This window comes from Garra rufa, chromosome 2, assembly GCF_049309525.1.
Source record: "Garra rufa chromosome 2, GarRuf1.0, whole genome shotgun sequence".
NCBI classification, from domain to species: domain Eukaryota; kingdom Metazoa; phylum Chordata; class Actinopteri; order Cypriniformes; family Cyprinidae; genus Garra; species Garra rufa.
Window position 1 is genome coordinate 27,182,731 of NC_133362.1, and position 12,531 is coordinate 27,195,261.

Below are 12,531 nucleotides of genomic sequence, written 5' to 3' on the forward strand. Positions count from 1 at the left end.
TGAATCAGTTCTTGACGACATCATGCAGTATACAGATTTGTTTCAGCCTCTCTAACAATGTGACATTACCTGAGCAGCTCGTTGCAATTTGATCTCTTACACAAACCTGAGTTTCAATCCTCCAAGTAACTTAAAACAGTATTGGTTGTTATTTTTAAGGCACAATGCATGTTTCCTCTTCCTGTGTGCAGGGCTCCTGGAGCACACGCACACACATATACACAACTGCAGCCAGCAGCAGGTACCTGAGGGGCTGTTTCTGTTCCTTCTCTTCCTCCTGTTGCTTCTGCTGCAGTTCCTGCTGCTGCATGCGCTGCTGCAGACCTCGTGCTCTCCTCATGCACTTTTGCATCCTGCCCTGAGCGTTAGCGCTGCTCTCATGCAAGGTATGCCTGAGTTTAGCTACAACGCAAACAAAACAAAACAAAAAAGGCAAAAGGAAAATGAAACAAATGCAGAAAATAAAGAGCCGAGTCATGGGGCGCATGCAAACACACGTTACAAAGAACTGAAATGAAAAGGGTTTTGAGGGGAGGGTCACACAAATAGGGAAGACCTAGTAAAATCTTGTACACAAATGTTAAGTTCTCTCAAGCACAAAATGATTAAATTATAATGAAGTTGACTTAAATCAAAATGAATTCTAGTTCAGCCACTGAACTTAAAAAAAGAAAAGGCAAATTACACGAGCCTAACACCGCATCTCAGGATAATTAATTATGAATAATTACAGAATGACAATTCTTTCGTCGTATGAGCTGCAATCTACCCAACCCTACAGAGGCTCTGGAAACTGTGAGGCAGGTGAGGGAGTGAGGTGTAGGTAACACACAGGGGCCAGGCCACGGAAGATGTGAAAGAGTGTGTGTGTGTTTGTTTGTGTGTCCGTGCATGTGGTCACCCCATAAGTGATAAACCTCAGGGTATGACATACAAAAGACAGACAGACATAAAATGACATTGGTAAGTAAACAGCTTTCACGTCGATCGCAGACAGAAAGATACAGAGAGCATTTTATTGACATTTATAAAAATGGACAGTTCTAGTCTTGGGGCTGGATTCACTAATTTTTTTTAAGAAAGACGTTTCTTAACATGATTGCTAAGAAGTTGGTAAGAATGTTCGAAAGTGCCATTTAAAAAAAAAAAAGTAAGTTCTCTAATATTTATTTTTCAATATAAATGGAGGAAGTCTAAACAGGCTTGCAGGGGATGGTTTACGCAGATTAACTGATTGGAAAAATTAGTTTACAACATTTTGATTAAACATTATGGGGTTAAAATAAAATAAAAACCTATTAATAATTGAATAAACATATGCACAGATGAATTGTCCACAAGAAAATCTTTATATGTGCTGAAAGCTGCCAAATTCCAAATTGTGTCAAAATTATACAATTAAAAACAAGATCTCTATTTGACTTAAAACTGGTATTTATGGTTTTTAGGAACATTCTTTTCAAGAATTCAAATTCTTCTTACGTTTTGTCTTAAGAACAATCTTAAAGGGATAGTTCTACAAAAAAAAAAAATGAAAATTTTGTCATTAATTTTTCACCCTCATTTCGTTCTAAACCTATAAGACCTTCGTTCATTTTTGGAACAGAAATTAAGATATTTTTGATGAAATCTGAGAACTTTCTGACCCTGCATTGAAAAGCAACGCAAGACCTGTTGAAGAGAAACAACTGCCTATTGCCATGATAAAGCTTGAGCCAGGACAATTTTTTTATATAACTCCAATGGAGTTGGAATGGATTCTTCTGAAAGAAGGAAGTCATATACACCTAGGATGAGCCTTGAGGGTGCGCAAATAATGGGCTAATTTTAATTTTTGGGTGAACTAACCCTTTAAGGTTGCCATAGAGCTGGGCTCAGGTCGCACTTCTTTAGGGCTGCTGGTGAGTTTCTATGGTTACAGGCAAACCAGCCTGTATTATTATGTCCTCACAGCCAAAATCCAGAATATTCAGAATAAGGAGGCATGTTAGCCCCTGTATATGCAGACTTAAACCATGACCCTGCAATTGTCTGAAGGCAGACAGTTATATATAGTAAACATATATCTGGTGTATGAAAGCACTGCATTATATATGGAAACAGAGACAAACACACTCAAACACAGAGATGTACAGACACACAAACATGTGGCAGTAGTGATAGCAGGAGCAGGCTAAGGGCAGGATTACTTACACACTGCTTCGTTAACCACAGACAGAGCGGTGGCCACCTCTCCTGCCTGTTCCAACCTCAGAGACTGGTCTAACAGAGACTCTGCCTCCAACACACACCTCTCAAAGCCTTCCCCTTTCCCTGCAGGTAACAGACATCATAGCACAGCGCTTTTCAGCATAGAAACCAGCACACCTGCATTTCACACACACGTACACATGCAGTCCCAAGCTCCAAAGGATAAGCCACAGCAGAAACCCAAGGAAACGCATCCGGGGACAGAGCCACTCCCTTCGCCCTTGCTTTGCATGCTGACGCCTCACCTTGGTTCTGGAGCTCATCCAGATCCATGAACTTGCTGGGTCTGGGATTGAAGCCCATGGCCGCCTCTTTCTCCTTTTCCTTTCGCCTCTGTAACTCTTGCTCTTTTGCCCGGCGAGCGACTTCCTCCTGTAGCTCATCCAGTTCACTGCGGCCCTCACCTGCTACACACAAACATGAAAATTTTAAGGAAACAGTCTGGGATAATCTATTTCTGCATTTACAGTCAACCAATTCTGTTTTTTTTTTACTGAAACCTTGGACACATATCTATGGAAACCCGTTTCCGCCACTGAATAAAAAAAAAGGTAATTGCGATTTTTATCTCACTATTCTGACTTTTTCTCTTGCAGTTGCGAGTTTACATCTCACAATTCTGATTTTGTTTCTCAGAATTGCATGATACAAACTTACAATTCTGACTTTTTTTCTCAGAACTGCGTTATATAAACTTGCAACAGTTTTTTCCCCTCAAAACTCAGTTCTGACTTTTTCTTGCAATTGTGAGTTTATAATCATGCAATTCTGAGAAAGTCAGAATTGTGAGTTTATATTTAGCAATTCTGACTTTAGATCTTGCAATTCTGACTTCATAACTCACAATTCAGAGTTTATATCTCGCAATTCTGACTTTACATCTCAGAAATCTGACTTTATATCATGCAAATTTGAGAAAAAAAGTCATAACTGTGTTTATATCTTGCAATTTTGAGGAAAAAAGTCAGAACTGTGTTTGTATCTCACAATTCCGAGATCATATCTCACAATTCTGAGAAAAAACGTATATAAAAAAAAAAATAAAAAAAAAAAATTATATATATATATATATATATATATATATATATATATATATATATATAATTTTTTTTTTGGGGGGGGGGGGGGGGGAGGGTAACTTAATTTCAAAGCTGAAATGAAAATATTCAATGAAAAACTACCTAAAACAAAAACATAAAAATGACAAAATAACAAAATGATCATGAAAATATAAATACATTAATAAATAATAATTATAATATAATTAATACTATATAATTAATACTAATCTAGGACTGCTTAAAAACATTAAAAGCCCTTGTATCTGCTTTTCTTTTTAATTCTAAATCTTTCAGCATGGTTACATGGTTGAGACAGCTGCTGTCTAAACTAAACCCAATCAGACTAAAGGTGCCTCTCAATAATATGAAAAATATCATGTGAATTATTGTGTAATTGAACAATGCTGTCACTTCATAAATCTGCTACATACACTAATCCCTACTATTAACGTAAACATAGTCCTAAGCGAATCCAAACAGAAGAAAAAAAAATATATGCATGTCAAAATATTGTATTTGTGCATTAAGCCTTGTGGTGTGACATCAGAGGCATGTAATTTTAATATGCTCAAAATGCTATATAACTAACAGTAGGTGGTGATCAAACATCTATTCTGGTCACATGGAGAAGCACAAACAGATATAGCAGTTGATAGCTCTCCAGGGCAGACTCATGTTCCTCAGTTTACATAACAGATATACACAGATAACATTTCACAGAAAGGAACAGGATGTGTTTTGCAGCTGATTTTCTCAATACTGCTTGCTTATTATATTAAGTTAATATACCGAAACAGCAAAAAGGGCATGTGACACCTAGTCTAAACATTTAGAAAGAATGATTCATACCGCAAGATAAAGAACAGGGGAAATCGCCAACATGTTGACTGTATGACGACTATAAACACACACGTTCGTACTGTACACACCTAAACTCATGTGACTGCTGCCCTTGACTGATGCTTTGACATCCTGCAGTAGGGCACTGCTGCTTTTGGATTTGGTGACAGACTTCCATGATGGACTGACATCAGGTGGAGGCTTTTTCATTCCTCCCTCTTGTAAGCTGGAAAGCACAGAGAGAGAGAGAGAGAGACAGATGAATGATGTGCTAACAAAGATCCTTATTAGTTCTGACGAGCGTTTTTGCATTATACCTGCATGTGCCATTACTGGTGCCCTCGCTAACAGGCATGTCCAGGCTGACGGGGCTGTTACTGTTCCTCTCACTGCTCTCATAGCCGCTCTCCATCCTCTGGATAAGCCGCGGGGGCTGCTCTGATCCTCGTCTCAGGGGTCCCGGTAGGCTTCGAAAGGTGGTCTGTCGTGTTGACGCCGCCAAGTTCCCCTGAGGCCCTGTATCTTCAGACAAGAGAGCTCCTAGTGGACTGTACCCGGCCTGCTTGCGGCGTTCTCTGCTAAAGATGTTGTCGATGTTGAGGGCCTCACGGCGAGGCTTCCAGGGCGGACGGTATCGCCCTCCAGAGGAGCTGGACTTGGACTCGCTGCTGGTGCTGTCAACTTCCCAGTCTCTGGCTTTTGTGGTGGAGTCTGGCGGGCCAACGGAGCCCGAGGACGATGCGGAAAGCGGCCGGTTATGGATAATGTTGCTCATAGTCTCCTTAAAGTCTCTAAGTCGACTGGAGCTCGGTTTAGGTAGGGAACGAGGGACCTGCTGCTCTTTTAAAGTCTCGCCTGTAAAAGAGAAGGAGAGGGAGAGGAAATCATTAAAAAAAGAGGAAGGAGGAATGTTATTTTTACATAACCTAATATTACTGTACACAGCCAGTACAAGTAACAGCGATGACTAATGCAGCTTGCATTTATTGTCCAACATGGTACTCGATCCACTAATCTGTCAGAGCATCAATCAACTGACCACAGTAACGGATTATTAACCAGCTTTCCATTAAAATAACACTCTAATGTTTTATTTTCTGGTTTGGTGACAGTATTATACTGTCTAACTGCATACCTTCGCTGTGGTAGCCAGCAGACAACACCTCATCTGTCTTAGAGCAACGACTTCTTGAATCACCCCGGGCCTCAAATTTTCGTGGCCTGCTGGCACTTCGTTTCCGGTCCAAAACTCCTCCCTTTCTGTCCAAGATGCCGTCTTTTCTGAGAGTGTGGCGTTGCACTGGTTCGCTGTCTGGACCTTTACAAATTAATAACAACAAATTCAGTCAATATACCAAATGTGTGACCCTGGACCAAAAAACGTAGCACAGGTATATTTGCAGCAATAGCCAAAAATACACTGTATGGTTGACAATTATTGATTTTGCCAAATATCATTAGGATATTAAGTAAAGATAATGTTTCATGAATATATTTAGCAAATTTCTACCATAAATATATAAAACGCTTAATTTATGATTTGTAATGTGCATTGCTAAAAACTCCATCTGGACAACTTTAAAGGTGATTTTCTCAATATTTCTTTTTTTGCACCCTTAGATTCCAGATTTTCAAATAGTTGTATCTCGGCCAAATATTGCAGGTTATCTATCCTAACAAACCATACATCAATGGAAAGCTTATTTATTCAGCTTGAATGTGTATACTGACGTACCTGTGGTTTCCAGGCTGCTGTGGGAGGCAGAGTCGTTGTCCGGATTACAGATGACGGTTCCCTGGGAGTCAGAGGAGAAGTGGGAAACCATGGACTCGTGGTGGGAGTGTGAATGCTTATAGCTGTAGCTGTCTGTGGAGGAGTCTGTCCGTGTGTCGCTGGAAATTGATGGTTCACGGCCTGACAAAACAAATCGAAAATGCAATGCTTATCACGGAAGATTTTGGCATTTTCAGCAAAAAAATGTGACTGGAAAAAACTGTTCTGAGAGGTGACACTTCTAGGTATTCTGGGTGGATACTCGCTCAGTTCAAAGGAGCCCATCCCCAAGTTTCTTTTAAGTTCTGGCTCCTAGAAATAGCTCAAGTCCACCCTTAAATGTTCTTCCGCTGTTTTTTTGTCTGCCAAGCAAAAACTGTAACTCCAAAAGCTTGACGGCACACTTCTCATAATTTAAAGTTTTGTTTCTTTTATATTTTGATTACATAATGCATATTAAGATGATCTGATTTTAGTGTTGTGTGTGTTACACTGATTTGTTTTCTCTTTGTGTTTATGACAATACATTAGTATTGGCTGCTTTATGGACAGGCTACTTGTGAACTCTAATACCATCTATATTATCATATTGTTTATCAGTATATTTTAAGGTAAAAAGGCTGACTTTGGTATTTCAAGTTGATCATCATATCACCTAATGAAATTTGACGTTATAAACCTGCTGATTCTTTACTTTAATTTTAACAGTATGTTTTTTTTAACAGTGACAGTCTTATCAAACTCCACTAAAGATCTGTCTAAAATGCAATGTATAGATACAGTGGCTAGCAAAAGTATTTGTACCCCTTTTTTTTTTTTTTACATCAATCTACACTCCATACACCATAATGGCAAAGCAAAAAAAAAAAAAAGTATTTATCTTAAATGATTCCATTGCATAAGTATTCATACTCTTATATGAGATTGCTAAGGAGCAATCATATTGCTTGTAGATTTTACAACCCTTCGAGTGAAGTTAGCCTGTGGCAAATTCAATTTGAATGGTTATGATTTGGAAAGACACATAGTCTTAATAAATGCATATTTTTTAAAAAAAATGCATATTAGGGCAAAAAACAAGCCATGAGGTCAAAACAACTGCCTGTAGAGCTCAGAAATACGAGGAATGCATTAAGCCACACATCTTGGGAAGAACTCAGAAAAAACTGCTGCATTAACGGTTCACAGAAGTATGTAGTCTGTTCCTCTTAATAGAAATAGTTTGAAACAAACCAGAACTTCCTAGAACTGGTCTCCAGGACAAAATGAGAAATTTATGGAGAAGGGCATTGGTTAGAGTGGTAACCAAGAACCTGATGGTCATTCTATTTGAGCTCCATGATTATACGAAGATAGGAGATACCTACAGAAGAGCAAACATCACTGCAACTCCACTGATCTGGGCTTTATGGCAGTGTGGCAAGACTCAATCCTATCCTCAGTGAAGACACATGAAAACACATTCGGAATTTGCAAAAAAAAAAAGCACCTAATGGACACTCAGACTGTAAGAAGCTAGATTCTCTGGTCTGATGAACCTCAATTCAATGTTTGAAGGAAACCAGACACTGCTTATTACGTTAAGAGTACCATCTCAACAGTAAAATGTGCTGGTAGCACCTGCTGAGGGGACAAGGACTGAGGGACTCAGCAGAAGAAAAGCTCAATGCACCAAAATATTGAAACAGCCTTAATAAAAAACTAGTCTAGAGCATTCAGAACCTCAAGACTGAACAGAAAGTACACCTTTCAACAGGACAGCGAGCCTATACACACAGCAAAAGTGGCTTATAGACAACTCTGTGAATGTCCTTCAGTTGTCCAGCCAGAGCTGGGCTTGAACCCAATCAAATATTTCTTGAGAAACCTGAAAATGACTGCTAGCCCCCATCCAAGCTGACAGAGCTTGTGTGGTGAAGAATTGAGAAGAAGAATGGCAGATAATTGCCAAGTGCAGGTCGCATCATACCCAAAAAGACTTGAGGCTGTAAATGTGCTTCAGCTAAGTACTGAGTTAAGGGTATGAAACTTATGCAATGTACTTATTTCAGTCTTTTTAATTTTAATAAATTTATGGAAATTTATTTGTGAATTTATAAAGAAATTATGGTGTATGGAGAGTAGATTGGTCTGGGAAAAAAGTAATTTAAGTTTAACATAAGGCAGCAACATAAAAAAAATCCCAGAAATAAACTGAGATCTGGCCCAGTAAACTCTCCTTATGCTGGCGTGCAAGTACCTGAATCCTCACTGTCGTAGTATGCTTTAGTGTAGTGATGTAGGTCTAGGCGTGAAGCCAAATCCTGAGCTGACACTGGTGTCCCCCGGGGGTCAGCATAGAGCAGCAACAGTGGTTGGTAATGCCCCTTTATACAGCGGGACACCACATCCTTCCACTTGGGCCCAATCTGTAAGAGAGAAAATCAGAGCGAGATTGAGAATAGTTTGAAAGAATTTTAAATAATACATTTCAAAAATCAATACCTAAAAACTACTCTCACCTAGTGAAAAATTTAAACGAATGCAAAAACATGTTTAAAATGTTATGGATACCCTGAATAACAGCTGAGGCTGAAACTCAAGTCTGACACGTTTCCATCATTTTCAGATCAATCTTACCCTGACTCCAACTTCCCAAATGGACGACTTTCTCTATGCTCCCTCCATAACCAGACAGGATGTCCGAACGAGCCGCAGTAACAGACAAGCATGCACGAAAACGTGAAAGTGCGAGCGGGAGAGTGAGCTTTAGTGTGTGTGTTTGTTTGCGGTGGACTATCATGGCGGTTTCTCTCTGTAGGCCACACCCTGCCACTGTCCAGCTGGGCTTGTAAACAATAGTGGGATATCCTTGTTTTCAGAGGGCTTTTGTAGAGGCTCTGCGCAGCTCATGTGCAGGTCAGCATAGGCTTGCCAGACCCCACAGAAAAAGCTGCTTCGTTAGCAACTGTCTAGGATCCACAGTCCTGCCCTGCTATTATGAAGATAAATTCTGCTAGTTCAGAGCTACGGGAATGACACACCACTCTGAGTGGCATAACACACATTATTTGTTTTTCCAAGTAGTTTCAATTGTTGCAGGAATTCTACAATAAACGCATTACTGCCAAATACAATATATTGGTACTACATCAGTCAACAACTGATATTAGAGACTGGTAGAAGCAGACAATCAGTATTTAATTGAGCATTCTCATTTTCATATTCAGATCATGCTTGTGGTGCTCTGACTCTGACTAAAAGTTCATTTTTAAAAATACAAAAAATGTAATGGCATGTTAAATGTATTCTTCAGAAATTCTTAAAATTAATATCCATTTGTCATACTGTATAGTATAAAATATTGTTTTAAATTCTTATTTAGACAAAATAGTATACAATTTTAGTATTTAATACGAATAATATTTCTCACCCTGGACCACAAAACCAGTGTTAGCTAACAATATATTGTTATGGCTCAAAATTATGGAAGGTCTCATGACTGTTCCTATCATGAGTAGAGGTCGACCGATATTGGTTTTTACCGATACTAATAGCTAGGTTGGACCACACTGGCCGATAGTTTTTGAAAATGGATACTGAAAGGCAACTAAAATAGTGCTCTACTATTTTTAAAAAAGTACTAAACCATACTTTGTAAATTAACAAAAATATTAATATTAATTATATATTGATCATTAAAGTTATTTCATAGTTCATTAATGTTAAACTTTTTTAAAATTTAACAATATATCAGTAAATGTTGAAATTAACACACTCTAACAAGGAACAACACTTCTATTCTACAGCTTTCATCAATCTTAGTTGATTTTACAAATGGGCTCATTGTAAAGGAGTGGGAATCTTTACATTTTAACAATATGTATAATTGCAGTTTATATGCTTTTATGATTCAATTTAATTACATTTTACATCATATTTATTTTGTGCAAAATGTACCTTATTTTTTTATTATATAAGCAGGCTACTTTTTAAAACAATTACTTTTTTAAAATAAGTATCTGAAATTTAAGTATCCGAAAGTTTACAGACAATAGTTATCGTTTTTTTTTTCCGTTTGATTGTTACTGATGAAATCATAGACAGTGGCTGCTTTAACAGGCTTCAAACGAATGCAGAGAATCGATTTTTCACCCACCTTTAATGAAACCGGGCAAAAGTGCAGCGCTGCGTTCCGCGGACAACTCGCAGGTATCACACACAGACAGACAGGGCGTGTCGTGTGTAGTCCAAGTGGAAGTCTAATACAGTTTATTTAATCACCAAACGGGCAAATGTTTACTTCAAGAATGATCAAAAAAGCGGCAAAGATTAGTTTAAACAACAGATCAAACGGAAAGAGAAAGTGCGATCTATATTGTTGTAGCCATTTAAGAAAATGTATTTTCTGTTTAACATTTATGTTTAAATATTTGGTAAATATTTGGATTTATGTTTAGTATTTGTTTGTGTTTTGTTTCAGTTTAATCTGTTTATTACGAACGAAGTTTGTGTAATTTGCTAATATCATAAAGGACGTGGTATGAATTGAACAGCAATGCGCGAGAATTGCAGAGTGTCAGACACAATTTTTTGGCCACTTCGTACGTTTTTATTTGTGGAAAATCCCTTCTTAAACGAATTTCGTTTTGTATAATTTTTATCTTAATTTTTAATACATATTTTTGTTGATCAGTTATTAAAATCAAATAAGAACAAGGAAAACTGGCATTGTGAAATAAAGTGCGTAACTACCATGCTTCCACGGCCTGAAGAAAAGGCTAAAACATAAATCATAGCTCTATATAAAGCATACAGACTTTATTAGAGCTACAGAAATACAAATGTTTCGCTTAAATGCACAATACTCATCTTCCAGCCCAGGGTCAAGTCTTTATTAACATTAACAACGATTTGGGACAGATATTATGTAATGCGAAACTATGAATTGCGCGCTGTGGCGCAGCAGGATTTCTGTCGGCTGAATGAACACAGTTAGCTTTCTCACCTCGTCTTTAAATCTGCAACTTTGCTGGCTAACAATATGACCATCTTGATAAACCAATGCAAATATATGGTAACAATCCTGACATTAAACAATGGTGTTGGACTTAACCTATCATACTCTATGACAGCGGAGCGGAGCTTGAGCCACTTCAGCAAAGAACGCAACCTGGAAAAACTATCGGCAAGGATTTTTGCCGATAACCGATAGTTCCGCCAATCAACTATCGGGGCCGATTAATCGGCAAAACCGATACATCGGTCGACCTCTAATCATGAGACCTTGACTATATTGTTTGCGATTGTGGTAGCTGAAAAAAAGCACTTACTCAACCCCTGTTGTTTTAATACAGAAACATTATTGCAATTCAGAATTATTGGAATTACAATTACGAATTTTACTGTTATAATATACTTTGTGTGTAGTATTTCTTATATGCCAAAAATCATTAGGATATTAAGTAAAGATCACGTTCCATGAAGATATTTTGTACATTTTCTACCCGTAAATATATCAAAACTTAATTTTTGATTAGTAATATGCATTGCTAAGAACTTCATTTGGACAAATTTAAAGGAGATTTTCTCAATATTTAGATTTTTTTTTTGCACCCTCAGATTTCAGATTTTCAAATAGTATCATGGCCAAATATTATCCAATCTTGACAAACCATACATAAATGGAAAGCTTATTTACTCAGCTTTCTGATGAAGATGTATAATTTAAAAAAAATTGACCCTTTTGACTGGTTTTGTGGTCCAAGGTCACATTTAAATAACATTCTGTATTTATTAGTTACCAGTCATAACAAAAAAAAGTTACACTACCGTTCAAAAGCTTGAGATCAGTAAAACTTTTTTTTTTTTTACATTTCTGAAATTTGTCTTGTTTTCCATTTAAAAATGTAATTCATTCCTATGAAGGAGTCTTTAACTGTAGGTACTAATCAATTTAACGCTTCCATGCTGAAAAAAAAATATTAAAGCATTTCGTTAACAAATTATGAAGAAAAATGTTTTTTTGACAAGCTTTTTTTCCATGACTAAAATGGCAGGAGACACGACAACAACGATAACTGTGACTGTATTGACATATAATATGTTTGTGCGAAGCGCCATCTTCTGTGGGGCAGTCATGGCCTAATGGTTAGAGAGTCTGACTTGTAACCCAAAGGTTGCGGGTTCGAGTCTCAGGTCCGGCAGGGATTGTAGGTGTGGGGGAGTGAATGAAAAGCGCTCTCTTCCACCTTCAATACCACGACTGAGGTGAGACCTTGAGCAAGGCACTGAATGCCCAACTGCTCCCCAGGAGCCAAAGCAGGTGTGTGTGTGTGCGCACTTGGATGGGTGAAATGCAGAGCACAAATGCCAAGTATGGCCACAAGTCACAACAAGATTAACCACTTAATTGTCGAAAAAAATACTACAATTATTATTTAAACGTTTTAAACTGAATATAATTTTTCTTCCATGTATTGATTTTAACAGTAAACCTGTTTGTTTGCCAAAAATTAAAAGGGTTAATTTTTCATTTGATGAAAAAAAAAAAAAAAGTTTATGCTTTCATTTGATTATCAGGAAAAATAAATTTCTTAAAAAAAAAAAAAAAAGGCAAAAGACTGT

At 37.6% G+C, this 12,531-nt stretch overlaps 1 protein-coding gene across 5 annotated transcripts in view; it reads right to left on the reverse strand.

Annotated features, from left to right (window-relative positions):
• usp54a (ubiquitin specific peptidase 54a) overlaps positions 1-12,531 on the reverse strand; it is an 88,231-nt gene that overhangs the window by 11,254 nt on the left and 64,446 nt on the right. For 3 of the 5 annotated variants that reach the window (XM_073834014.1, XM_073834013.1, XM_073834016.1), the window contains exons 10-17: positions 8,165-8,333; positions 5,887-6,066; positions 5,287-5,469; positions 4,469-5,006; positions 4,241-4,377; positions 2,496-2,657; positions 2,194-2,313; positions 246-402 (exon numbers count right to left, since the gene is read on the reverse strand). In XM_073834014.1, coding sequence (XP_073690115.1) covers positions 246-402; positions 2,194-2,313; positions 2,496-2,657; positions 4,241-4,377; positions 4,469-5,006; positions 5,287-5,469; positions 5,887-6,066; positions 8,165-8,333 — 1,646 coding nt within the window. The remainder of the gene's footprint in view (positions 1-245; positions 403-2,193; positions 2,314-2,495; positions 2,658-4,240; positions 4,378-4,468; positions 5,007-5,286; positions 5,470-5,886; positions 6,067-8,164; positions 8,334-12,531) is intronic. The other 2 variants (XM_073834015.1, XM_073834017.1) reach the window with 2 other exon arrangements.